A 27619-nucleotide genomic window follows, 5' to 3' on the forward strand; every position below is an offset into this window, starting at 1 on the left:
TTTTTACAAATGAGTCACGCAGATGCTGGAAAATAATGTCAGGGCACTACACTAACTTGTTGCCACGGTTGCACTGCTATGCCTAACTTTTTTTCTTAGGCGCACCCAAAGTTTTCAACCACATCGCTTAACACAGCAGTTCTACATGTGCACTTTTGGGGGAAATTGCTGTCTATGCAGACAAAATTGATTTGTAAATGATTTACTAACAATCTTGTCAACACAAAGTTCTTTATTTGGAGTGCATTTCTAGAAGAAAGACAAGTTACTGAATGGGTGCTTGTGCTTAAAGTGCGTTGGCACTCTTTGGCAATATTGCAGACAATGTTAAACTCAATCATCACATCGGCTCCTCTGACGGCCTGTTTGGGGGAGGAGCCACTTGGGCAGTGCTATCGCAGCCACTTCTGTCAGGCCTAGGCTGCTCACTACGGCTCACTAGGGCTGGGTATCATCACTGATTTCTACAATCCATTCGACCCCGATTCACAAGGTCCTGATTCGATTCAATTTTGCCTCAGACAGTCAGAAATATTATAATTCTGATCATTTATCAGTCCTGATACACATGAGACTTCATCAGAGGTGTGAACATCACAGCAGATGCGTTTGTGTCAAAGTAACTGAGGATAAAAGAGAAAAAAACATGAAGGAGACTTTCCTGGCCTGGCTTTTTATTGCAGATAAACTTAAAACTATTCTGCAATTTTGCATCATTTTAAAACAACGGTAGACTGATGGGTAATAAGCACATGAATGATGCCGAAAACAGAGATCTGAGACGGGAAGTACAGAGAGAGAGAGAGAGAGAGAGAGAGAGCTGTGCATGAAGTGCAAAACAGCAGAAGTCAGAGGGAATTCATGACGAGGTTTATGTGAAGCGTAGTTTGGATCTTCTTTTGCTGCTGGTTCAGTGAATTTTGGTTGGAAAGAGACAAAACCTGCAGCATCAGAATCTCGCGCAAAAAAGCCGTAAACACAAAGCGCGGACCGGACGCATCAGAGTCAGCGAGCTGTCGGCGTGTCCGTGTACGGGCCGTCGGGTGAGAAAGCCGCGAAACAGAAAGCTGATTCTGATGCATGGAGGTCCGCTCTGTGTTTACGTCTTTGTGTGGAGTCCGTTACCTGCTCTCATGATGGTTGTTGAAATAGTTTTGTGAGCTTTAACCTGAGATTCTGGCGTTTCTGGCAAAATAAGTTTATATTTAAAAGTCGATTCAGGATTTAATGAATCGATATCGCTTTATTCAAGCTACTCACCTCTCTCTCATATCATAGAGGTCCCGCCCCTGACTATAATAATAATAATGGATTGGATTTATATAGCGCTTTTCAAGGCACCCAAAGCGCTTTACAATGCCACTATTCATTCTCTCTCACATTCACACACTGGTGGAGGCAGCTACGGTTGTAGCCACAGCTGCCCTGGGGCAGACTGACAGAAGCGAGGCTGCCATATCGCGCCATCGGCCCCTCTGGCCAACACCAGTAGGCAAGTAGGGTAAAGTGTCTTGCCCAAGGACACAACGACCAGGACAGAGAGCCCAGGGATCGAACCGGCGACCTTCCGGTTACAGATACGCTTCCCAACCCCCTGAGCCACGGTCGCCCCACGACTATGTCTGATTGGGACACACGACAGGGGCATGATGTGTGTCAGTTGTTGACCACACGGACTTTCAGAGACTTTTTTTTTTTTTACTGGAACAGCTGGTTGCACTGCTGCTACCAATTTTTTTTTTTTAGTCGCACCATTGAAATATTTGGTCGCACTCTAGAGCCCTGAATGTTATTAACAATGAAAGGATGGACACAGAGGCACAGAGGATATATTAGCAGTCTCTTAAAAGTCAATGCTGACTGCCAAATGGCAAAAACTTGAACCTATGTCATCGCACGACAACGTGAAAATCACTCAGGTGTCATTTTCTATCACTGCTGTTTGAATCAATGATTAAAGCTAGACATTACTTCATTAGTACTTCAAATGGTGAAAATATCACTTCATGCACTTTTTCCACTCTCCAATATGTTGGTGCAGTAGTTCTAAAGTAGTCCTGGTAACATTTGCATTCCCGTGTTACCTGTGTATGTGAAGGTGGTAGGCCTTTGCGTCCATACACACCAACAAGAGCATCTCTCTGGACGGAAATGTTGAATTTCAGGAACTGTGGTTGGTCGATATACAGCTGGGACCTCCAAAACACACCTTGAATAAAGAAACAGAACAACATTAACGTCAGTGATTTAAATATTAACACTCCCCAACTGACTTTCAGAAATGCCGCCTTCTCAGTGTTAATTGTCTTTATAAAAACAGTGTGATTTGTTATTCATTTCCCATCGACTTCTGTTTCCTGCAACTGCGTGTGGTGTTGTAGCACAACAAGTTACTACTGCGTCTTATTCATAAATATGTGGCAAAGGAATTCATTTCAAGAAAGCCGTTTAACCTTTAAGGCTTATTACTGTGACACACTCGAAAATAATGTCAGAAGTGAAAACCAGTAAACAAAACTAGTGATTTCATTCACAGTGCTACAGATGCAGAGTTCCTCACATGTGGAATATTTATAACTCCATCCTCACAATTTAGATAATGAAAGTCTTTGGACTGTGAAGCCAGAGAACCCACGCAAAGGCCCCGGGCAGGTGGGGGTATTGAACTCAGGACCTTGTTGCTGTGTGTAACAGTGCTAATCGCCACTGTGCTGCCTTGTTTGCAAGTGTAGTTATTATAATATGATTACGTTCCTCTTTGTAGTAGATTTAAGTAACACACTCCACTGAATTGTTAGAATCTCTGCCATCACTGATATAACTGATTAACAGAAACATGGAGGTGAAACACAGAAAGATTCCACTACACGATGTAACAATCCTACAAACTGGTGTGGGGTGTTGGAAATGTTACACTGAGTTTACAGAGTATTAATCACAGCAGATCCCAACACAGGTGCATTTGTGTACACAGCTCACCTGCAGGTATATCTTGTATGGCTCGTCTCCCCACATCCACCTCTCCTGTGTCTATGGTGTTGTTCTCTAGAAAAAGCATCTTACCTGCAGAAGGAAAACACATCAAACTGAATCCATGAGATGCTCTAAAAGCCACCATCATGGCTACGTAGGAAGAACACTGTCCATCATCGACATCGGAGATAATACCAGTGCTTGCTAGAGAGCTAACAGACACTGGAGACAGGTTACATTGGTTGTGGTACTTCACTACAGAAAATTCACTGCAGAAGAAATGATTATGTTTGGTCAGTTGAAAACAGTAAGTAAGTGAACATATAATAACACTCAGAGATTTCTTACAGGTTAATTAAGGTTTTCTTTTGAGTGAGTGCAAAGTCACAAAAGAAAACAAAAGCTGAACCTCAGAAAGTGTTGGCACGCTTACGTGGCTGATCCCTGTGGTTAACAGTTATATATGTAAATGGTAACTGGGCTGGTTCTTTTCTACTCTTGCAGAGCAGGTTGTATAAGCACCTTGGATGCTTTATACAACCTGCCTCATTCACTTTTGCTATGTTTTTCTGTGCTTTCTATCCAACATTCAGCCTACAGGAAACGCAACAAAGAGCAACTTGGGGTTAATATGTTGCTCAAGGATGTTTGGCACACAGACTCGAGCAGCCAGGAGTTGAACCACCACCACTGCTTTGATTAGTAGATGACATGTTCTTCCTCCTGACCTGTACCCCATACCTCACACAGAAACTCCAGTGTATGTCATGCTTTTAAGAGGGTAAAGAATAATCTGCAGGTATAACATCTGGAACAATGAAAGTGGAATTTGTAGAAAAATCTAACCAGTTAAAGTAAAAACCAGTTAACCTGGAACACCTACCACACAAACCATTAAAGAAAAGACTGGGAGGGCCATAACAACAAGGACAAACGTCAATGATGCATGTTTTATAGAATCTACACCTTACTAAACGTTGACAGAATGTATTATACTGTAATGGACGGGATTATGAGTTAACTTGGCTGTTGTGTTATTAATGTTATTGTGTTCAGAACTGCCACACTGTTAAAGCAAAGACGCCCTTAAACCTGCAACAATGTGATTTACTGAATGTCCTTGAATGTGTCAGTCGTGGACTGTGACACTAACACTAACTGATACTGAGAAAAGGTTCCTTCACACAAAGGAATCATGGCACACACACCAGTTTGCAGAGAGTAGAGCTAGAGTGTGTTCACCAGCACTGGCTCAGGTGTGTCAGCAGAGTGTGAATATTTACCTGTGCTATGCATTAGCTGATATGACATGCTGCATATAACACAAAGACGCAAACTATTATTTCTTATGTGAGAAAGACTCCCACCCCTGACGTTTCTGTAGTTCTCCTCACTCTTCCTGTGTATAACAGCTAACACACAGGAGTGGAGATCTGCTTTCCAACACTGCCATTTAACTCATTCTTTGCCTAAATCGTTTAAACCTGTTTAACTCTTTCTTTCTTTTCTTTAACATTATCTGTGACTTGTTTTCGACTCATATCCCTGACAAACAAATATTGTCTTTAATGTATTTGTGCTGAAGCTGAATATTTTACATTTTTATGTGGGTGCATTCATTGTGTTTTTTTTCATTTGGGGTCCTTAGGGACTAGTAAAGCGCTATATAAATACAGGCCATTTACCATTTAAACTGTTGTAAGTTTAAAGTTTGGGAGCAAACTTTTTCCAGCAGAAAGGAAACATTTATAGTCTTTCTCTGTTTCCAAACAACGATTTCAGAGCCCTCACAGCTTTCAGTAAACATCCTCCAACAGTCGGTGTGTGCTGCTGTTATCTCGCTCATTTTAAGTTTTATTCAGCACTGCTTTGTGGTGTGAACAGAAGGGATGAGCAGCGAGAAAAAGAAAAGAACGAATTGAGAAAAAAAGGCAAGAAAAGCTGAGAAAATGAAGACATGAAACTAAAAGAGTCTGACAGGCAGACAAAGAGAGAGAATAACCACAGAACAGAAAAGCTGCACATTTAACAAAAGCGTGACTGGCAGGGTGAGGTCAGCAGCCGTGGCTTTTGTCCTACATCTCTGTTACCTGTTACACTCATTTTTCTTTTACAATACTTCTCTGGTTTCTTTGCAATGCTGTTAGTCACTGCCTTCAAAATAAGTTTTCAGACTGCATAACTTAAAAACAAAGCATGTTATTGATGTGAAAATCTGTTTGGTTTGTATCTGGTTGCTTTGAGTTGTACTGTCCATTTCCTGTCTTCTGCCTCGAGTCCAGAGGGACTCAGAGCAGGGTCACTACATCTCCATCTTCAAAAAGCCAGTTAAGGGTGTTGTTCAAGTCCAACTCAGTGTGTGTGTGTGTGTGTGTGCCTGCCAAGCATCAAAGTGATATCAAACATCAGACTCTGAAAAGGGCTGAGAGAAACCCTGACCTCTGAGAGTGAGTGGCAGATTATAATATGTGGTAAACTCTGAAGGCTATCCTGGGCTCCTGTGTCCAGCTCTTTTCCACAGCTTTTATTGTTTTTAATGTCAAAAGAAAGGGAAGGAAAAATTCTTTAAGCAGGGACTCACTGTTGTCTGTAGACACTATAAATGTGTTGGGTGTTGTGTCTCTTCCTCCACCTCCATTTTCAAAGGCTCCGTATCCCTCACTCTCCTGAAGCTGCCAGTTTAGACCAAACAGGTGCATGGCTGCAAAGAGGAGCAGACGAACAGGGGGGCAAAATGTTTAGTGTTCAGCAGTAATCTATTAGACACTCAAATATGCAAGCGAACACCAGTCTAACCATTCGCTCACCTCCACACACACACATAAACAAGCATCAGGTGTGTGTTTGTGTTAAAGCATCAGACAACTTTAAACATCAAGCTCATCTCCTGCTACATCTCAGTTGAGAAATAAGTAGGATAAAAAGTGAAACGAGTATCCACCAGCTACAGAAACATCCACAACCACACAGCTCATCACAGATCTCAGCTCAAACTGTTGTTCACTCCTACAGGACAAGGAGCCTCAGAATTATGTTGAAACAAAATGAGCAAGCGTGTCACATGTTTCAGATCACAAACAAACCTGACTAACACTGAACATGCAGTTTTAAATGAAAATCAGATTTATTAAGTGAAAAACAATGGACCTGTCTCGCCCTGTGTGAAAAAAGAATTGCCCAATAATAAGTTGTGCTGCTGGCAGCGAGAAGAGTAAGTGTTTGCGATATGGATTTCAACATCCCCGCGGAAGAATGTTGTCCATGTCGTCTTTCTATAAAATTGGAGGGTTATGAGAACAGCCTGTTTAAGGTCACGCCAGGTCATCCAGATCCTGAAGCAGCAAAGCAACAGCAGCCCATCATACTACGACCACCATATTTGACCTTTTTATGGAATGCTGTTCATTTTGCACCACATGTAACAGGATGCAAACCTTTCAAAATGTTTAAATATTATGCCATAATTCCACAGAATAGTTTCCAAAAAGTCTTGTGGATCATGAACACGTCTGTGTGTTCCTTTAGTCAGCAGAGGTTTGTTCTTTGGAACTCTGCCAGTCTTTATCTCAACCTTGAATCATGAACAATATCTTATCTGAGGCAAGTGAGAGCCACGGTTCTTTGATGTTGGTCTGGGTTCTTTGATGTTATTCTGGGTTCTTTGAGGTTGTTCTGGGTTCTTTGATGTTATTCTGGGTTCTTTGAGGTTGTTCTGGGTTCTTTGATGTTGTTCTGGGTTCTTTGATGTTATTCTGGGTTCTTTGAGGTTGTTCTGGGTTCTTTGATGTTGTTCTGGGTTCTTTGATGTTGGTCTGGGTTCTTTGAGGTTGTTCTGGGTTCTTTGATGTTGTTCTGGGTACTTTGATGTTGGTCTGGGTTCTTTGATGTTGGTCTGGGTTCTTTGAGGTTGTTCTGGGTTCTTTGATGTTGTTCTGGGTTCTTTGATGTTGGTCTGGGTTCTTTGAGGTTGTTCTGGGTTCTTTGATGTTGTTCTGGGTACTTTGATGTTGGTCTGGGTTCTTTAATGTTGTTCTGGGTTCTTTGATGTTGTTCTGGGTTCTTTGAGGTTGTTCTGGGTTCTTTGATGTTGTTCTGGGTTCTTTGATGTTGGTCTGGGTTCTTTGAGGTTGTTCTGGGTTCTTTGATGTTGTTCTGGGTACTTTGATGTTGGTCTGGGTTCTTTAATGTTGTTCTGGGTTCTTTGATGTTGTTCTGGGTACTTTGATGTTGGTCTGGGTTCTTTGATGTTGTTCTGGGTTCTTTGATGTTGTTCTGGGTACTTTGATGTTGGTCTGGGTTCTTTAATGTTGGTCTGGGTTCTTTGATGTTATTCTGGGTTCTTTGATGTTGTTCTGGGTTCTTTGATGTTATTCTGGGTTCTTTGAGGTTATTCTGGGTTCTTTGATGTTGTTCTGGGTTCTTTGATGTTGTTCTGGGTACTTTGATGTTGGTCTGGGTTCTTTGATGTTGTTCTGGGTTCTTTGAGGTTGTTCTGGGTTCTTTGAGGTTATTCTGGGTTCTTTGATGTTGTTCTGGGTTCTTTGATGTTGTTCTGGGTACTTTGATGTTGGTCTGGGTTCTTTGATGTTATTCTGGGTTCTTTGAGGTTGTTCTGGGTACTTTGATGTTGTTCTGGGTTCTTTGATGTTATTCTGGGTTCTTTGATGTTGGTCTGGGTTCTTTGATGTTGTTCTGGGTTCTTTGATGTTGGTCTGGGTACTTTGATGTTGGTCTGGGTTCTTTGATGTTATTCTGGGTTCTTTGATGTTGTTCTGGGTTCTTTGATGTTGTTCTGGGTACTTTGATGTTGGTCTGGGTTCTTTGATGTTATTCTGGGTTCTTTGAGGTTGTTCTGGGTTCTTTGAGGTTGTTCTGGGTACTTTGATGTTGTTCTGGGTTCTTTGATGTTATTCTGGGTTCTTTGATGTTGGTCTGGGTACTTTGATGTTGTTCTGGGTTCTTTGATGTTGTTCTGGGTTCTTTGATGTTGTTCTGGGTACTTTGATGTTGGTCTGGGTTCTTTGATGTTGGTCTGGGTTCTTTGATGTTGGTCTCGGTACTTTGAAGTTGTTCTGGGTTCTTTGATGTTGGTCTGGGTTCTTTGATGTTGGTCTGGGTACTTTGATGTTGTTCTGGGTTCTTTGATGTTGGTCTGGGTTCTTTGATGTTGGTCTGGGTTCTTTGATGTTGGTCTGGGTACTTTGATGTTGTTCTGGTACTTTGATGTTGGTCTGGGTACTTTGATGTTGTTCTGGGTTCTTTGATGTTGGTCTGGGTTCTTTGATGTTGGTCTGGGTACTTTGATGTTGTTCTGGTACTTTGATGTTGGTCTGGGTTCTTTGATGTTGGTCTGGGTTCTTTGAAGTTGTTCTGGTACTTTGATGTTGTTCTGGGTACTTTGATGTTGGTCTGGGTTCTTTGAAGTTGTTCTGGGTTCTTTGATGTTGGTCTGGGTTCTTTGATGTTGGTCTGGGTACTTTGATGTTGTTCTGGTACTTTGATGTTGGTCTGGGTACTTTGATGTTGTTCTGGGTTCTTTGATGTTGGTCTCGGTACTTTGAAGTTGTTCTGGGTTCTTTGATGTTGGTCTGGGTTCTTTGATGTTGGTCTGGGTACTTTGATGTTGTTCTGGTACTTTGATGTTGGTCTGGGTTCTTTGATGTTGGTCTCGGTACTTTGAAGTTGTTCTGGGTTCTTTGATGTTCGTCTGGGTTCTTTGATGTTGTTCTGGTACTTTGATGTTGGTCTGGGTTCTTTGAGGACGGGGACAAACACTTTTTCTTAGCCCTGTATTTTCATCTTTTATTTCATTGTTCCAGTTTCTGTTTGTTTCAGAGGGTTTAGTCCTCCTGCGTCTTTCCCCCTCTGTTATATAATTTTATGCCTTTCCCTGTTAATGGTTATTTAGCTCCTGTTTTATTTTGGTAGTTTATTTACCCCCAGTGCCTTGCATTTATTAGCTGAAGCTATTTTTTCTCCCCTTATGAAACATTTTGTTATTTGGATTTTGTGTTTTCTTCCTCATTTTTAAAATACAGATAGTTTTTTGTTTTATTCCATCTGTCTCAGGGTTCCTTTACCTGTAACCGTTGTCTTGTTGGCCATCTCATTGTGTTGGACTTGCCAAACAATTCAAAACATCCTAGTACACAGGCAACAGTTTTTCAATTCAACAAAAGTCTGTAAAGATGACTTCTAGATTTAATTATAGACATAAAAAAGTTGTAAATTTGTTATGTATCTGAGGAAATCTGTAGTGCGGGATTAATTTGATCCAGATCAAAATACTTTTTCTATCATCAAGCCCATAGATAATCAGATGTCTGTCTGAAAGGAAACCCACACTCAGCCAGGCACATAAACTGTTTTTACAGTATCGCAGTTATCTTTTCATCTCCAATAAGTATGATGCACATGAACATGGAGTGCTATTTATAAAACACTTCACATTTTTGATTGACAGCTTTATTTTGAACAAATATAAATAAAATGAAAAACAAAATACATTTAAAAATAAAAAAGAAAGCAGAAGTTATAAAACACACAAACAAACATTAAGTTCCCATCAATAACGCTATCTACATGCTCCAAATGGAGAACGACGAATTCATCTACTCTTTTTAATACTAGTTAATAATTTACCAATTAGTGTTCATAATCTAGACACACATAAAACACTATCACACTTGTGATACCTTGTAAAAACAGTCTTTTCCTGTGTTTTCTAAGCACTTTGACATCCACAGCTTATCTTGATGTTTGTGTTTTCTCCTAAATAGCTTGATTGGATAATTTGTTATGACACAAAAATGTAAATACAACAATGTTATAACAATTGTATCATTAGCATCTTTTTCATTATTTATTTCACTTCTAGTCTCATTGCACATTCAGAGCACTTGTTTTTACAAGCCACATTTATTCAAACTTAAACAGCACTTTGTGTCTGTCAAGCTCACCAACAAACAACAACTTTGAGCTTCAGTATGTCCAAGGACACTTTAACTCTCACACAGGACCAGGTAAAGACTAAACCACTAACTGGCAGATTGTTCTACCTTCTGAGCTACAGCCACCACATCACTGCTTCAGACTACATATCACATTTAACACTTCATATATTTAGTGAGTTAGAGGATCAATAGGGGGTCCATGTCCCTCTTTCGGACACTCCCATAGGGCTTAAATCTGGGACTCACAGCCAATTGCTCTTAGAACTGAAGAACCTTCTGGGATGAAACGCCTTCAAGAAAACTTACAGAAGTTCAGACGATTTTCTTTCCAAGCTCCTTAGGCTGAACAACACCTTCATCACAAAATACAGGTAGCTGCTTTAAAAACAGAAAGGTTAACAACTAATATAATCTGTTGATATATTCTGTGTGACAATCTTAAGCCAATTTTTTTTTCCAGAGCTATTTTTTTCTAGGATCAACATTATTGTGACACATGACATTGTTCTAATAGCAAAGCTCCACCTCTATAATGTCTCTACTGTCTGGAACTTAAAAGAATTCGTGAATATCTGATTTCTGCACTCTCACTGTAATACATATTACAGTGAGTTGTGTCAAGGACCAATTACTGATTTAACATGGCAACATTTATTGAGAGAAACCCCTGCTGTGGATCCTCCTACGACGCTCAACACACACTAATGCAGTTATTCTGCACACACATAGACAACCATCTGCCTCATTAAATTAGAGCCCTGCTGTGCTAGCCTGTTACCCACAACCCCTCATAGTGAGCCATGAGCAAAGGGTCATGGGAGAGTGCTGGCTAATCAACAGCAGCCTGAATGTGCATGTGTCGGCGTCTGTGTGAGCCATAAGGTAAGAGGATAATGGCGAGGGCAACGATCATGCGAGAGCGAAAAACCAGTAGAACAATCTTGTGGATTTAAAGGTAGATTCAATCTAAAAACTATACATTCATCCATCACATGGTGTCAGCAGCTTTCTGCTACCAAATATTTCATATTATTTAGATATTTTATATTACCTTTGTGGAACTGACAACATAATGAGAAGAGTGCAATAGAAACTTCATTGTGGAAAAGTCTGCAGCATGAAGAAGACTGACTACCCCAAAGCAGACCAGGCCTTCACTCTGAGCCCAGTTCAGCCCACCCACAGTGGATGCACAGTTGTGCCAAAAACATTTTGCTTTTCCAAGATTTTATGAATCTAGAGGCTCCTCTTTTTCTTTTATCTGTTTATTGATTGATTTCTATCAGTGTTCTTCCAGTCACTACATTATATGTATAATATAATGTCATATAATAAGACAATGTAATAATATATTGGCTTCCCTTCATTGGCTCCCTGTTAAATCCAGAATTCAAAATCCTGCTCCTCACATACAAGGTCTTAAATAATCAGACCCCATCTTATCTTAAAGACCTTGTAGTACCATATCACCCTATTAGAGCACTTCGCTCTCGCTCTGCAGGCCTACTTGTTGTTCCTAGAGTATTTAAAAGTAGAATGGGAGGCAGAGCCTTCAGTTTTCAGGCCCCTCTTCTGTGGAACCAGCTTCCAGTTTGGATTCAGGAGACAGACACTATCTCTACTTTCAAGATTAGGCTTCAAACTTTCCTTTTTGCTAAAGCATATAGTTAGGGCTGGACCAGGTGACCCTGAATCCTCCCTTAGTTATGCTGCAATAGACATAGGCTGCCGGGGATTCCCATGATGCACTGGGTGTTTCTTCTTCACTCACTATGTGTTTACAGACCTCTCTGCATTGAATCATATCTGTTATTAACCTCTGTCTCTCTTCCACAGCATGTCTTTAGCCTGTCTTCCTTCTCTCACCCCAACCAATCACAGCAGATGGCCCCGCCCCTCCCTGAGCCTGGTTCTGCCGGAGGTTTCTTCCTGTTAAAAGGGAGTTTTTCCTTCCCACTGTTGCCAAAGTGCTTGCTCATAGGGGGTCATATGATTGTTGGGTTTTCTTCTGCATGTATTATTGTAGGGTCTACCTGACAATATAAAGCATCTTGAGGTGACTGTTGTTGTGATTTGGCGCTATATGAATATAATTTAATTGAAAATTGACAATGGCTAAGCTGACAGGAAGAATAGAAAAAGGGAAGTTAGGAGAAAATATAATAAAAGGATAGCACACAAATAGAAATGCACAATGTAATGTACCAATGCTGCATCTCTAATAAAAACCAAACAGAAGGAAAAAGAACATATAGCACCTGGGACGCAGAAATATGAAAATGCACAGAAACATAAATCACCAATCTTCTTGTTGTGTGTGTGTGTGTGTGTGTGTGTGTGTGTGTGTGTGTGACTTCACTGTGAGGGCTAACTGTTTTTAAGCCAGAAGAAACCCACAGAGAAGTCTTATGGAGAGCTACAGGGTGACCCCTGCAGGCTGAGCTATAGAAGCCTGTTTTGCCCCTTGTACTACCTACAGATACTCACGCTGAAAATCAAGACGAAGAAATTATGCAACTTGGCAGCCGAAAACTGCACTGTAACACAAAATAGTACTCAGTGATTTGTGTGGCCCCCATGTGCAGCATAAGGGCTCCGAATGAGATGACAGATGACATCCTGGGTGTGGGGAGGGTTCTCCTCTCAGGGGATCTGGACCTGGGCATCAATGAGCTGCCTGCATGCTCTCGCCACATGAAATAGTCATTCACCAGGAAGAACCTAGGACCAACGCTACCAGCATAGGGTCTGACAATGGATCCAAGGAGTACAGCCGGTACCTGATGGAAGTCAGGGTGCCATTAAGTAGCCTGCAGAGGTCTGTGCATCTGTGGCCCTTCATGGTTGTGCCTCCCCAGAACATCATGCTGAATGAAGTTACAGGCAGCAGAACGTTCTCCATACCATTGCACATTTGCAACATGTGCTCAGGGTGTACCTGCAAAAGGCACAGGGTGCCCATGGTGGGCCTGCCAATTCCTTTATTCTATGGCAAATGCCAGTAAGCCTCCATTGTGCCAGACAGTGTTCACAGAGCCCACTAGAGGACGCTGAACCCTCAGGCTTTCCTCAGGAGCTTTGGTTTTGGTTGGAGACATTCACACCAATTGGAGGTTATTTTGTAGGGCTCTGTTCCTCGTTGCACAAAGGAGCAGATACTTCTGCTACAGGACTGCACCTGGGCAGTTACCTGTCCAGCTATCCTAGAGTTACTGCCTGTCTCCTGAAATCTCCTCCATGCCCTTGAGACTGTGCTGGTAGCAAAATGTCAATATTGATGTGCTTTCCTGGAGGTTTTGGACTACCTGCACATCATTTCTAGAGTCCAGGTTTAGGGGGTGACTATAGCTCAAGAGGTAGGTCGTCTATTAATTGGAAGGTTGATGTTTTTATCTCTGAATGCTCCAGTCTGCATGCCAAATATCCTTGGGCAAGATACTAACTCCATGTTGCTCTCCATTGCATCCACTGCAGTGTGAATGCATGTGAATGTTAAATAGAAAGAAAGTGCTTGTATGAAAGGGCGAATGAGGCATGAAGCGCTTTAAGTGGTCAGGTAAAGTAGAAAAACACTATACAAGAATTAGTCCATCAGTCCAAGTATCGCCTTACGCTACCAAAGTGACGGTAGGCAAATGCAAAACTAGTAAAAAAAAAAAAAGCAATCTCGAGGAGGCAAAAAGTGTCAGTGGACCACCTGTAAAACTTGTTTTGGGGGTTGGTCTCGTTGCGGTGACTGCTCCTGTAGTTACGTTTCAGGTTTTTCCTTTATAGTTTCTTCATAGTTGTGACTAATATATCTAATACTTGTATTGATAAACTATGTATTGATAGACTGTGTACCGGGCAGCATCAGTGCAGAGACGCCAGCAGGAACAACAAACTGATTCACAAAGTTGGAACCATCAGAGTCAGTGAGTCCCAGGAGGTCACTGAACAAGCTCCAAACTGCTCTCCATCATGGACAGCTGATGAGACGCACCGCTCCACACTACCGAGGCTACAGAGCTCCTTCAGACCGGTTCAACCTGCTTCAGGTGATCATTCCTGTCTCTATAAAACTGAATAATAACTTCACTCTGTGGCAGATACAAGATGAATGTGACAAATATGATTCCACCCACCTGTTTTTTTAAATTTATAGTGCACGTGTTATTTATTAACACAAAGTCTAACACTCTTACACAATGTCAGTTTTACTTTGACAGTTTTCTAACTTAAAATTGACTTTGTTCTTTCACTGGTGTGTATATATGTTGTTTACTGTAGGCTCCATCCATCCATGCGTTGTCTCATCTGTTTCTGAGTTTCTTCATGTTACAGGAGGATATGTTTGTATTTGAGGTCTTTAAGCCTTCTTCACTTTGTCAGCAGCTCTGGCAGTAATCAGACCAGGGTGAGTGAAGCTAAGCTTTCCCAGAAATGTGGCCAATCACAGTTAATTCATTATTAACAAGGAGGGTCGGGAGGGTCCCTTCAATTCAAATATTATAGGCAGATTACATCTTTTGTATGTACTTAGGTTATCTTTATATAATTTTAACATTTGTTTCATGACTTGAAATATTTAAGTGTCATGAATATGCAAAGAATTCCAAAGTCAGGCCTCTGGGAAAATACTTTTTCACAGCACTGTGTCTTCCCTGGCTTCACACTCACTTTTTGTCGATTCCTTAGTTCAGACAGGAAGTTTATTTTCCCACCTTATGACATTTATTTCTTAAAAAGCGTTCTTCTTTCCGCCTTGTATCTCAGATCACAGCGCGGTCCTGCCTACCACCCACTCCTGCTCAGCTATGCAGGACTGTGGTTACTGTTACTGCAACTTTTCTGAAATGGCTCTAACGTGGGCCTCGCCTAATGTGACTTGCATTTAGCAAATAAACTCAACGTAATCAAACTGTTACTCAGTATGACGTTAGCTTGTAGTATCAGGGCCACACGAATAAAAACACAGATATCACCGAGCATTCTGAGAATAAAGTTGAAAGTACCAGATTAAAGTCGTAATTCTATTTCCAGAAAAAAGTCAAAATGTGGACATTACAGTCGCTCCCCCGACCCCCTCCCCACCCACCAACACCACACCGCCCACAAAGCCAGTGGCGAGGGATCTACATGTCCAAGGACCGTCTGAGCTTCAGCTGTAATTGCTTTAGTTCTATTGTGGGAATCAATGACCTTTGGAAAAAGAAAAACTCCCCTCTGACTCTGTTTTTTCTCTTCTTCCTTCTTGCACACAATCTAACAAGGAGTAAATTGCTTTGACAGTTTGAAAGTGTTGCAGGGAGAAAGAAAAGCACTGAAGGGCTTTTTATGACCACAGCTGGAAAAGTGACGCATACATACATATATAAATATATATATATATATATTTATTTTTTTTAAAGATGAAAATTCAGACATAATATATGAATACTTACAGATACTGCATTTCCTAACTGTAATGTTGTCAGGGGACGATCTTAACGAGTCATTCTTTTGTACTGTTATGCAGGTGTTGTCTCTTGGTATTATGTCTCTGCCGAGTGTGGGTTTAATAACTTAACTATCTGGTTATCTGATGGGCTCATCCCACAGAGAGAAAACCCCCACATGCAGCAACAATAGCACAAGGATGGCTTATATCAAGACGCTGAACAGACGGCAGGAATTCACAGTAACAGTGGACACAAATACAAGATTTCATTTGTCATTCAGTGGCATTATAGGTGTGTGTGTGTGTGTGTGTGTGTGTGTGTGTGTGTGTGTGTGTGTGTGTGTGTGTGTGTGTGTGTGTGTGTGTTAGCTTACCGATGCAGTAACAGAGCATGACAGACAGCAGTACAGACAGACCTACTGCACTGAGGGCTGTACACCTGAGAAAAAAGGAAACAAAGGAAACAAAGGTTGTAACACGTGTCACAGTTTTCTGGAGTAATTTTGGAAGCACTCATTTATTTTAATTACCAATCCCACCATCTTATTGGGGATTGTATTTATTTTTGCAAACAAACGTTAGCTCCAGCTTGAAGCCTTGTGTGACCACTCCCAAAATACCTCATGCTACTTCCTAACATTGGTCATTTTATCTGCATCATTGGACACTGCCGATAAAATATATCTGCATCTCTATGTCTGTGGAAGATAACATCTGATCAGAGTTTCGCCCTGCACCGAGTGTTTCTGGTTTGTGTGGAACTTGCAAAAGGAGAGTTAAAGGATATAAAATAGTTACCAAGGCATTACAATAAGCCACAAATCTGTGGTAGGCAAACAAATAGCAGAGTCAGCTGTTCTCTAGATTCTACTTTAAAGTCTCAACACATGAAAGCATTCATGAATGCTCTGCTCAGCATATCTTGTCACTCCTGTTGTAGTTGTTTCAATCGTTTACCTCGAACCTGAGAGCTCCACACTCGTGCTGATGGTTTTATAGATCCACTTTCTTTGATTCTACTTAAATAAACATCTACTCTACTGAAGCAAAGCATAAAAAGATAAATTTGATGCTTATCAAGTACAAAAAAATATCTATGAACTCTCTTTCTGTGAATAAAATGACTGTCATGCACTTTACACAGTTTCATATTTTGCATTTATTTCTCGACACAAATATACTGATTTAATTTATCAAGTGACCCAAAAACTGATCAAATGTGATCTCTATGAGGACAAAAGAGAAATCACTTCAGTTGTGTGGATCTGGGAGAACCGCCTCTCTCTGTGCTCTCTGGGAAAGTTCTTGAAAGAGACAGGATGCAAAGTGTGCTGTGTGTTTTTCCCACTCATCTGAAGAACATACCCCGGTAGCCAAATTGGCCCAGGAGTGGTCTAACTCGAGCTTGTTTGCCAGCATCTCCCCAAACTCCTGAAACTCTGAGTAAAGTCAAAGCGTGTGCTTGCAGGTACTCTTTCTTACTGATGGACAATAAGGTGAAAAATTCATTTTACCTCCATGAGCAGTACTTGGAGGATTTCTTGAACTTGAAGGCTGAGCGGGATAGAGTATTCCTAGGTAACGGCCTGGTAGGAGGGGAGTACACTGAGCCTGTTGCCATAGTGTAGCCAGGAGTAGCTGTGGAGAAGAGGGGGGTAGTGCCTGTGCCTGTTTTAAAGAGGAAGTGCCTACAGTGAGAGAGAAAAGGGAGGAACACATTAGTTACAGTTACATATACTGAAATTCTTTACATACACAGGAAATGAACTGCTGTGTTACAGTGTTGCCACTTGGTGACAGCGCCAAATGACTGTGTGAAAATAAGTCTCATTACACACCACAATCAAGTGGCTGAGCTGTCGAACTACAGCAAAGCTTGTTTTCAGTACTGTGTCTCAGACCTTTATACAGATTTCATGAACACAGTGTCACAACCTTCCAAGACAACTTTAGAGTCATGAAACTTACACAAATAATCTGGAAACCCTGTGAGACCCAGCCCATCAAAGAACTGAGATGTTTAATAACCCTTATAACAAAATCCACTTTGTTTTGCTATATCATGTTGTGTATGATATGTTTTTATTAGATATTTTTTGTATCACATTTGATACATTGGGTGTTTTTGGCAACTTTTTGTTAACAACAATGTTAATTTTAGACAAAAAAAAAGAGTTTTGTCGATAGCACTTTGAAATTATGGCAAGTATTGATCATGTTGATGAGATAGAGGTCATTAAAGGGTTAAACTCAATTTGCTGTCCAACAAGTGCAGGCAAAATAAAGGCGTGTTTCCTCAGGGTCAACACAAACCTTTAAAAACACACACAAACAAACGTCAATTAAGCAACCTCACAAACACACACACTGCCCAAGACGTCTAGCTGTAAAATAGCCTCTCACTGGCTGTAAGCAGCAACCAGTGGTTAATACCAGTTTGGTAAAAGTGACTGTGTAGGAATGACAAATAATCAAAACTAAGGTTGAAACATTGCCACACAGTCTTGGGTGTAGTACTGTATATGTCCTAAACACCAGTTCAGCATTCTAACAGCTTGTGGGAGAAAGCGGTTCATTCTGCAGGTTCAGTCTGTAGTAGGGCTGGGCGATATGGCCTAAAATCAATATCACGATAAATTGAGCAGTTAACCTCGATAACGATAAATGGACGATAACCACCCCAAGTGCCAAAGAAACAAACGTTTTTGTTTTCTTCATTTGATGGGGCTGTGGCAGGCAGCATAGTTCCTCCAGTTATTTTGATAATATTATTCCCCCTAGACCTATTCATTGCAATTATATTATTACCACTTTAAAGGACTGTAAAATGTCACTGAAAATAAATGAAGACAATAGTAGTAAGTACTTTTAGTGGTTAAGATTTATTAACTGAACAAAATAAAAAGTGTAGGATACAATATGTAACCATGCTCTCTAAAAAATGTGTATCCCTTGTAAACAAAATAGTTTAATAATAAATATGTTTCACATTGGCTATTCACAAAGTAAACAATGATTGTGCAAATGTAATGCCGTCATGGACAAAGGCCTATCTCTGCTAAGGCCTTGAGGTACTAGAACTTGTAAACAAATAATGTCACAAACACAAATGTCAATTGAACACAGAAAAAACGATAATAAATACTAAGCACTGCCATGTGACTCGTGAAAACTATAAACTCTTAAACAAAAACATTAAATAGTGCTGTTTGCAAAAAACTTCAATAGAACACTGATAGTTAAAATTAGGCAGGGCTTGAACAGGGCACTTCAAAAAGGGGCAGCAGCAGACTTGGTATCCTGAGCGGTTCAATCAAACTACTGTTGTAGATGTTTACCTGAGTAGTGTTTACTCCAGGTTCTTGCTAAGAAACACAAGCATATTGACCATGTCAGGTTTCAGGCAGGATCTTTAATTTACAAAGTTAAAAAGGGTTGGCACAGTAATAAAACATTTTAAAAATCATGTATTTTGCTACATTTCACAGCACAACATGATCAACACTGTCTCACAATAAGTCTTCTGTAAAAACTTTCTGGATACACTGCTGCTCAGCAGTCTTAAGTATTTTATGCCTATATAAACATTATTCAAACATTAATACTTTCAATTTTGAATATGACGCACAGAATTAAAGTCACTTTAAAACACACCAGATGTCACCACCCAAATATATTAAGATGTACACACTTACCGATTGCCAGGTGCAGCCTGTGCCCAAAACATTGCACCCGTGTCCATTTATTGAGCTTGACAGCTTTCACAATATTTGGGCCGTTGTCAGTTGTTATAGCAACAAGGTCCTCTTCACTGATGTCCCATGCAGACAGCATCGCTCTCAACCCCTGTCCAACCATCTCCCCCGTGTGATCAGATGGAAAATAGGCCGTCTCGAGCACTCTGGTACGCAGCTCCCATTTGTTGTCGATGTAATGAACTGTGAGACTAATATACGGCTCCATTGTACGGCTGGACCAGAGATCGGATGTGGCTGCAACGTGCTTAACGTATCTCAATTCAGCAGCAACCTTTTCCCTCTCTGTGCTGTACATGCTGGGAATGATAGTTTTTGAAAAATATTTTCGTGATGGGAGTTCGTATTGTCAATTATTTTCATGAAGTGTCTGAACCCGTTGCGTTCCACTGTAGCAATAGGAGCCATGTCTTTTGCTATGTGGTAGCCTATAGCATTTGTGATTTCTTGCCATCTTTTTGAAGTTCGCTCATATAGTTGAGTACTAGCAAATGCTTCGGTTATTGACCGCTGCCTGGTGGAGGAAGACGTTTTTGCTGGTCCTACTCTCTTCTCGCTTTGAGCTTTTTTTATGTCTTCGAATTGAATCACATGGTTGTGCTGCAGGTGGTGGAAGAGGTTGGTTGTGTTACCTTGACTTGACGCAACAGTCTTTTTGCAGAGTTTACATTTAACAATTTTTTGATCAATATCATCCTTGTTGAATCCAAAATGTTCCCAAACGATTGATGATGCATTTTTTTTGTTAACAAGCGTCTCCTCTTCCTCCTCCACCAGCTCTACCTCCGTCGCTGCTGCTTCAACATTTAAATCGTCCTCCATTTGTTCACCCGTGTCTCGTCTTGTTACAGGTAGTAGAGTCATGTGACTCCACCCCGTCAAGTCTGTAACGTAGCACAGCGTCTTAAAGGGACATGAACATCGCCAACCTGCACATGCCTTTTCTTTTTTTTAAATACCGAATTTACCGACATGGGCAAAATGACGTCGATGAGAGTCATAAATTTCGGTAACGATAACTTTTTGATATATCGCCCAGCCCTAGTCTGCAGGTTCAGTCTGTAGGTTCAGTCTGTAGGTTCAGTCTGTAGGTTCAGTCTGCAGGTTCAGTCTCTAGGTTCAGTCTGTAGGTTCAGTCTGTAGGTTCAGTCTGCAGGTTCAGTCTGCAGGTTCAGTCTGCAGGTTCAGTCTGTAGGTTCAGTCTGCAGGTTCAGTCTCTAGGTTCAGTCTCTAGGTTCAGTCTGCAGGTTCAGTCTCTAGGTTCAGTCTGCAGGTTCAGTCTGTAGGTTCAGTCTGTAGGTTCAGTCTGTAGGTTCAGTCTGCAGGTTCAGTCTCTAGGTTCAGTCTGCAGGTTCAGTCTGTAGGTTCAGTCTGCAGGTTCAGTCTCTAGGTTCAGTCTGCAGGTTCAGTCTGTAGGTTCAGTCTGCAGGTTCAGTCTGCAGGTTCAGTCTGCAGGTTCAGTCTCTAGGTTCAGTCTCTAGGTTCAGTCTGCAGGTTCAGTCTCTAGGTTCAGTCTGCAGGTTCAGTCTGTAGGTTCAGTCTGTAGGTTCAGTCTGCAGGTTCAGTCTCTAGGTTCAGTCTGCAGGTTCAGTCTGTAGGTTCAGTCTGCAGGTTCAGTCTGCAGGTTCAGTCTCTAGGTTCAGTCTGCAGGTTCAGTCTGCAGGTTCAGTCTGCAGGTTCAGTCTGTAGGTTCAGTCTGTAGGTTCAGTCTGTAGGTTCAGTCTGCAGGTTCAGTCTCTAGGTTCAGTCTGCAGGTTCAGTCTGTAGGTTCAGTCTGCAGGTTCAGTCTGCAGGTTCAGTCTGTAGGTTCAGTCTGTAGGTTCAGTCTGCAGGTTCAGTCTCTAGGTTCAGTCTGCAGGTTCAGTCTGTAGGTTCAGTCTGCAGGTTCAGTCTGCAGGTTCAGTCTGCAGGTTCAGTCTCTAGGTTCAGTCTCTAGGTTCAGTCTGCAGGTTCAGTCTGTAGGTTCAGTCTCTAGGTTCAGCCTCTGTTAACGTGGAACCGTTTGCCTGATGGCATCAGTTAAGAACATTTATGGATACGGTGTGAGGGGTCCTTTATTATGTTTAGTGGCCTATTCCTGCAGAATCTCTGGAAGAGGTCTTGGACAGAGGAAAGGAAACTCTCGGCTGCTCCAACTAGTCTCTGCAGTCATGTTTTGTCTGACATACTGCAGCTAGAATACCACGCTGACACACATTATGACAACCACACCACTTAAAAAAATTCTGAGGATGCTGGTGAGGAGAGGGACTTGTTTCAAACTCCTTTCTTTGCTTTTTGGATCACTGAGATTTTCTGATGCTAGTTCAGACCTTGCAAGATCTCCACACCTAGGAACCTGACATCTTCCTCTCCCTCTACTGATTGGCCGCTGATGGTGAAGGGGGGAGCATGCTTGATCCACACCTTGTGAAAGTCGATGATCACCTTTTATGTTTCGGCTACATTTAGCACCCGATGGTTCTCCCTACACCAGCCCTCAAGGTGTTCAACTTTTTTTCAATGCAATGATTCATCATTTCCACGAATCAGTCCCACCACTGTGGTATCATATTCGAACTTAATGATTAGGTTACCCTCATATCTAGATACACAGTTGTATGTTAGCAGCATAAACAACAGTGGGCTGAGAACACAGCCTTGAGAAGATCCAGTGCTCAGTGTAATAGGCTTGGAGTTGTTTTTCCCAACATGGAGAGACTGAGGTCTCTCAGTCAGAAAGACCAGGATCCAGAGACATACGGTGGTGTTCAGGCCAAGTAAGGAGAGTTTCTCTATTAGTCTCTGTGAAATCATGAGCTAAACCCAATGTACAGGAGTCTGGCGAAGGTATCTTTCAGGTCCAGATGGGTGATGACCGAGTGTAATGTGGTGGACATTTTTTCCCAGTTTAGGTTTCTTTAGTTATTTGTCATCCCTCATTGCCTGTTTTGCCACTACGCCACTTTGTTAATAAACATCACTAGCATTGGTTCTGTGACTGTTTTTGCTGGGGGGTCCGAGGAGCCCGTCCGGCCATCATCCTCGCCTGCAGCGCCACCCTCGCCTGCAGCATCAGCATCATTCACCCTCGCCTGCAGCAGCAGCATCCTCCGCTTCGCCTGCAGCACCCTCATCCTCCGCTTCGCCTGCAGCAGCCTCCGCTTCAGCTTCTGCCTCGCCTGGTGCTGCGGGGCCACGCCGCCTTCAGGTCCCCAACTGCCGCCTCACCATCGTCGGTCATCTGCCAGGCCGCATGTTGGGCATCATCGCCACTGTGGACGACCTCCTGAACGCTGCCGCTGCCTTCCGCGCGGCCGGCCTCCAGACTTGTGTCGCCGTCACCACTGCCTTCCGCATGGCCAGCCTCCGGAGATGAACTGTTCTGGACTGCTGTGCCGCCGTCCTCCGGGTCGGCCTCCCGAACTGTTTTGGATCTGCTCTCTGTGCTTCGGGGGGTTTCCTTTGGTTGTTTTTGGACTCCTGTGTGTTCTCCTGCCTGTTGCTGGTTCGTCTGTGTTCCACGGTGTCTTTTTCCTTATCTGCGTCTCTCTGCCTCTCACACTGTTTGGTATCATCTCAGGTTTGTTATTTAGTTTTCCCAGTTTAGGTTTCTTTAGTTATTTGCCATCCCTCATTGCCTGTTTTGCCACTACGCCACTTTGTAAATAAACATCACTAGCATTATCATCTACTGCCTGCATTTTGGGTCCTTTCTCCCTCCAACACCACATGGCTCGCCTTGGCAGACGTGACAGTTTCGTTACTGGCCTGCTATGCCTCAGAAGTGGTTTGTAAGCAGACACCAGCATAATGAAAAGTTGATCAGAGCAGCCGAGGTGTGTGTGTGTGTGTGTGTGTGTGTGTGGGGGGGGGGGGGGGGGGGGGTAGTCTTGCATGCATCTGGGTGGTTTGTATACACAAAGTGCAACATGCTCCCTCCTCTGGTTTTAAAATCCACACATTGCTTGAACTTAGGGAGCACAGCCTTTAAACTGGTGTGGTTAAAATCTCCTGCAATCACTATGAAGCTATCCAGGTGTTTAGTTTAGCTCACTGATGGCGTTGTGTAGCCCTCCAACTGTCTCAGTAGGAGTAGCCTTAGCATTAGCGTCGGAAGCTACGTAAACAACTACAATAACCGTGGTAAATACTCTTGACAGATAAAATGGCCAACATTTTACAATAAGAAACTCTGCCATGTGAGAACAGTGTTAGGTAGCTAATGTGGTACACCAGGTTATATTTCTATGATGCAGAGACCCCATCTTGGCTCTTACCACTGTTAGCGCCTCTGACTGTTTTGAACAGATGCGGCTACTAACTAAAGATGGCTAGCTAGGATACAGTCTTTCATCCAAATATTGTCACTTCTGGCTCAGAAAAGCAAACATGGCAGTAACCAAAACATTAATGTTAAAGCTTTAAAATTGCGATTCAATAACCAATGGATGACATCCAGTGATTAAATGAGTTTTTCACGCAGGCTGTACACTTCCAAACTCTGTACTCTCCCAAATCTAACATCAAGCCCTCATTTAGTTTATGACCCATCATTCATCTACATCTACAGCTAATTGTAGTTAAACATAAAATGCAATCACAGGGTTAACAATATTTGTTTGGGATACTTGACATATTTAGGATGTTAACGACATCTTTGAGAGTTTTGTAATATCTATTAAGTCAATAAGAAGTGTCCAAAGTGTTCATGCAGACAAATATTCTGGCCACATCATAGCCAGGTTATTCTTGAGGGAAGTTAGTTTGAATTGCTTATCCATCTTAGTGTCACAGGTGTTTCTATAACAGCTGACATACAGGTAGACAAATGAGTGGGCACAGTCTGGACAGACTGCCAGTCCTTTAAACTTTAGTAGCGTGAACGGAAAAGGAGAAAAAGGCAGCTGAGGGGCCAGTTAGTTTATGGCCAGGTATTTTTGAAAAAGATACTGAAGTGGAATATGTAGCTGCAACAAGTGGTGCTCCCACCTGCAACGTGCGGTTCGTCAGTATTACCTGAAAGATAATCACCTGAAAAACAAAGCTAATTAAAGCTGCTACCACAGGCTACATTTCTTGAGTCCTCAGACAGAAACTGTTGAGAATGAAGATGAAAAAGTTGTCAGAGAGCTCATCTTGTTCTTGACACTAGCAAGATAAACAGGTTATTAGCCCTCTACAACAGTCAACCAAAGGACAATGGGTCATATACAGATGACTTTCTAGAGGTTCATTAAAAGAAAAAATCCGTCTTTGGAAAATTTCAGAGTAAATATGAAATTTCTATTTAGCACATAGGAACATGTAGGCCTACAGTAATTATCAAGGTCACAATGTTCAATTAATGACAGGACCTCAGCTAATGATCATCTGTAATTCTAATTAGACTGTTCTCTAATAGGGCTGTGTGATTAACAATTAGAACCAATTATAAGAAGGGCTCTTCAATTAATACGTGCCTGTGGGCAATATGTGAAGAGAGAGACAGAGAGAGGAAAAGAAGGCAAAAGTGAGAAACCAGCAGATGAATCATGGACTGATTTTGTGTAAAGTAGTGTTTTAGTGTGTAATCAAAGGCATGAGAGATGCTCAATCACTCGACCAAACAATGGCCCAAAACAATAAGGAAGGATTTGTAATTACATTCATTACATTACACTAAGTTCATGCCAGGAGTTTGTTACCCAGAAATGATGACTGTATTATATTTTGGTACATTAACTCATCAATTTAAAAAAGTACAAACATCTACATCAACATAACAAACCACCACATAAATCGAGGAGATGAATTAGTGCGGTTGCTGATTTTGTTCAGATCTTAGAGAGGAGACAAACTGAGGCGATGACGATGAACTCTTAGATCCAATGTTCCAAAGACACAGGGAAGAACAACTTCCACAGGTACTCTTAAACCCAATCACATCCATGCACACCTTATCATCCTCTCTCTCTCTCTCTGTGACCTCACTGCAACATGAGTTAAAACATAGTTGAAACTTTAAAATCACTTGGTTACATTTTCTTCTTTTTTGTCTTGTACTTTTAAGTGATTTATTATTAATTCCATCACATATGAAAATGCTTTCCTTTATGTCTCATTCGGCTAATTAATTCAGTTCAATTCAATTCTATGTATACAACAACAAATCACAACAACAGTCGCCTCCAGGCGCTTTATATTGTAAGGTAGACCCTACAATAATAAAAAGAAAAAAGAGAAAACCCCAACAATCACATCAAATCCTATGACCAAGCACTTTGGCGACAATGGGAAGGAAAAACTCCCTTCTAACAGGAAGAAACTTCCAGCACTGCCAGGCTCAGGCATCTGCTGTTACCGCTGAGAGAATGAAGACAAGACAAAGACATGCTGTGGAAGAGAGCCAGAGATTATAATGAGTAATAATTAAACGCAGAGAGGTTTATAAACACATGAGTGAAAAAGGTGACCAAAGAAGAAACACCCAGTGCATCATGAGAATCCCCCAGTAGCCTACAGCTATTGCAGCATAACTAAGGGAGGATTCAGGGTCACCTGGTCCAGCCCTAACTATATGCTTTAGCAAAAAGGAAAGTTTGAAGCCTAATCTTGAAAGTAGAGATAGTGTCTGTCTCCTGAATCCAAACTGGAAGCTGGTTCCACAGAAGAGGGGCCTGAAAACTGAAGGCTCTGCCTCCCATTCTACTTTTAAATACTCTAGGAACAACAAGTAGGCCTGCAGAGCGAGAGCGAAGTGCTCTAATAGGCTGATATGGTACTACAAGCTATTATTCAAGACCTTGAGTAGCCCTGAATTTTCATTATTTCAAAAAAAGAAGAAAAAAACTGTCCTTAATCAAGCACTTGAGTCCAAGTAGTTTTGGGAGTTGGTTTTTAATAAAGTTTACTTACTTAAAGCCCCACCTTGTTAAACTTAGCTGACCACATTTTTTTGGAATGCTGAGCTCAATTTCACAAGCCACAGCCGGGCCTGATCAATACCAGAAATGTTGAATCAATAAATTTCTTACATATAACCTGAATGACAAAGAGGAGTAAGCTGTAAGATCACAGAAAGCAACAATTTATAGAAACTAAAGAACAGAGAACAAAGTCACTGTCAGTCTGGAACTTCAACAGATCCTGGTGAGAGTCATTATCCACAAATGAAGGTAAACTTGGAAGAGTAGTGAACCTTTCTTTTAGTAGCCAGTCTCTTAAAATTATTCCAAGCGCAATAAAAAAAGAGAGTGGGGCAGTGAAAACCACTGCTGACAAAAAACAACACAAATGCTCGTCTCACATGAGCCAAAGATTGATCCCCCGAATATTTAGAAACATATACTACAGACTGGTTTAATAAAGTTAAACTCCTGGCAAAGAAACACGGCATATCATAAAAAGAACATCATGCCAACAGTCAAACATGGCAGTGGTAGCTTTAGAGTCATGGCTTTGCTGCCTCAGGACCTGGATGACGTGGAACCATGAACTCTGCTCTCTACCACAAAATTCTTAAGAACAATGTTTGTGTCCTGAAGCTCAAGTTCACTTGGTTTAGATATGAATGACTCAAAGAAACTGAAATGATGGTTTTGGAGTGACCTAATCAAAGTCCTACCAGATCAGACTGACATGCTTTGATATGACCTTAAACATATATATTATTCATAGTCAAAAAACTCCAGTGTGGCTCAATAATTATTCTTCCAAACTTGTTGCCAAACACATGATTGCAGTTCTAAGCACAACTGATAATTAGGTTCAGGTGGTATATATGTTTTTACATACTGCCAGGCAGCTTTTTCCCCTTAATAAGTGAAAACATGATTTAAAAAATGCATTTTGTATTTACTTAGTTTATCTTAGGTCTTTGTCTAAGTTGTTTGATGATCTGAAACATTAAAGTGGAACAAATATCCAAAAGAAATGAAGAAATCAGATTTTTTTTTTTAGGACAGACCAATTGTTGAATATGAACTTAAGGATTTGGGTTTCTGAATAAAGACATATTATTGGAACTTCACAAAAAACATGGAAAGTGAAGTAAATAGCAGAATAAAGCGTGTGCATGTGTGCAGCACAAATCGATTACAGCAGAAAGAGACAGACACGGATAATCAAGTGTGAAATGATTGTAAGCGGTGCTCTTAGCTGAAAGTAGCCCGCTGTCAGCCCTAACTAATCTTGTAACAATATCACTTCATATGCACTATTTTCAACCTGTTTTACATTAAGACACTTAACAATCATCTGGTCTTGATTACAATGGAACTGACACAAAGAGGATTAGAACCATGTTGATGCTTGTTTAACAAAAATGTAGTCAAGTGTAAATGTTGTATCTGCTATAACAACACATTTCTACTCACAATATCTACTCACACACATCGCCATGGTGACATAATATTTTTAATTTACGTGCATTTCGTCATTTAACTTTGGTTTCATTCTGTGCCTCATGTGTGTCTGGTACAGGACCACCTCACGGAGTTATTTCAGAAGAAAACAACAATGTAAGCATGCCAGTAAATAACTTTGTAACACAGTAAACT

At 41.3% G+C, this 27619-nt stretch overlaps 1 protein-coding gene across 11 annotated transcripts in view; it reads right to left on the reverse strand.

Annotated features, from left to right (window-relative positions):
* The window catches only part of tenm3 (teneurin transmembrane protein 3), a 335219-nt gene that overhangs the window by 88792 nt on the left and 218808 nt on the right, over positions 1 to 27619 (reverse strand). For all 11 annotated transcript variants that reach the window (XM_076884527.1, XM_076884523.1, XM_076884525.1 and 8 more), the window contains 5 exons: positions 16860 to 17033; positions 15720 to 15784; positions 5555 to 5674; positions 2980 to 3063; positions 2085 to 2209 (listed from right to left, as the gene is read on the reverse strand). In XM_076884527.1, coding sequence (XP_076740642.1) covers positions 2085 to 2209; positions 2980 to 3063; positions 5555 to 5674; positions 15720 to 15784; positions 16860 to 17033 — 568 coding nt within the window. The remainder of the gene's footprint in view (positions 1 to 2084; positions 2210 to 2979; positions 3064 to 5554; positions 5675 to 15719; positions 15785 to 16859; positions 17034 to 27619) is intronic.

Source organism: Maylandia zebra, linkage group LG6 (genome assembly GCF_041146795.1).
Source record: "Maylandia zebra isolate NMK-2024a linkage group LG6, Mzebra_GT3a, whole genome shotgun sequence".
NCBI lineage: Eukaryota > Metazoa > Chordata > Actinopteri > Cichliformes > Cichlidae > Maylandia > Maylandia zebra.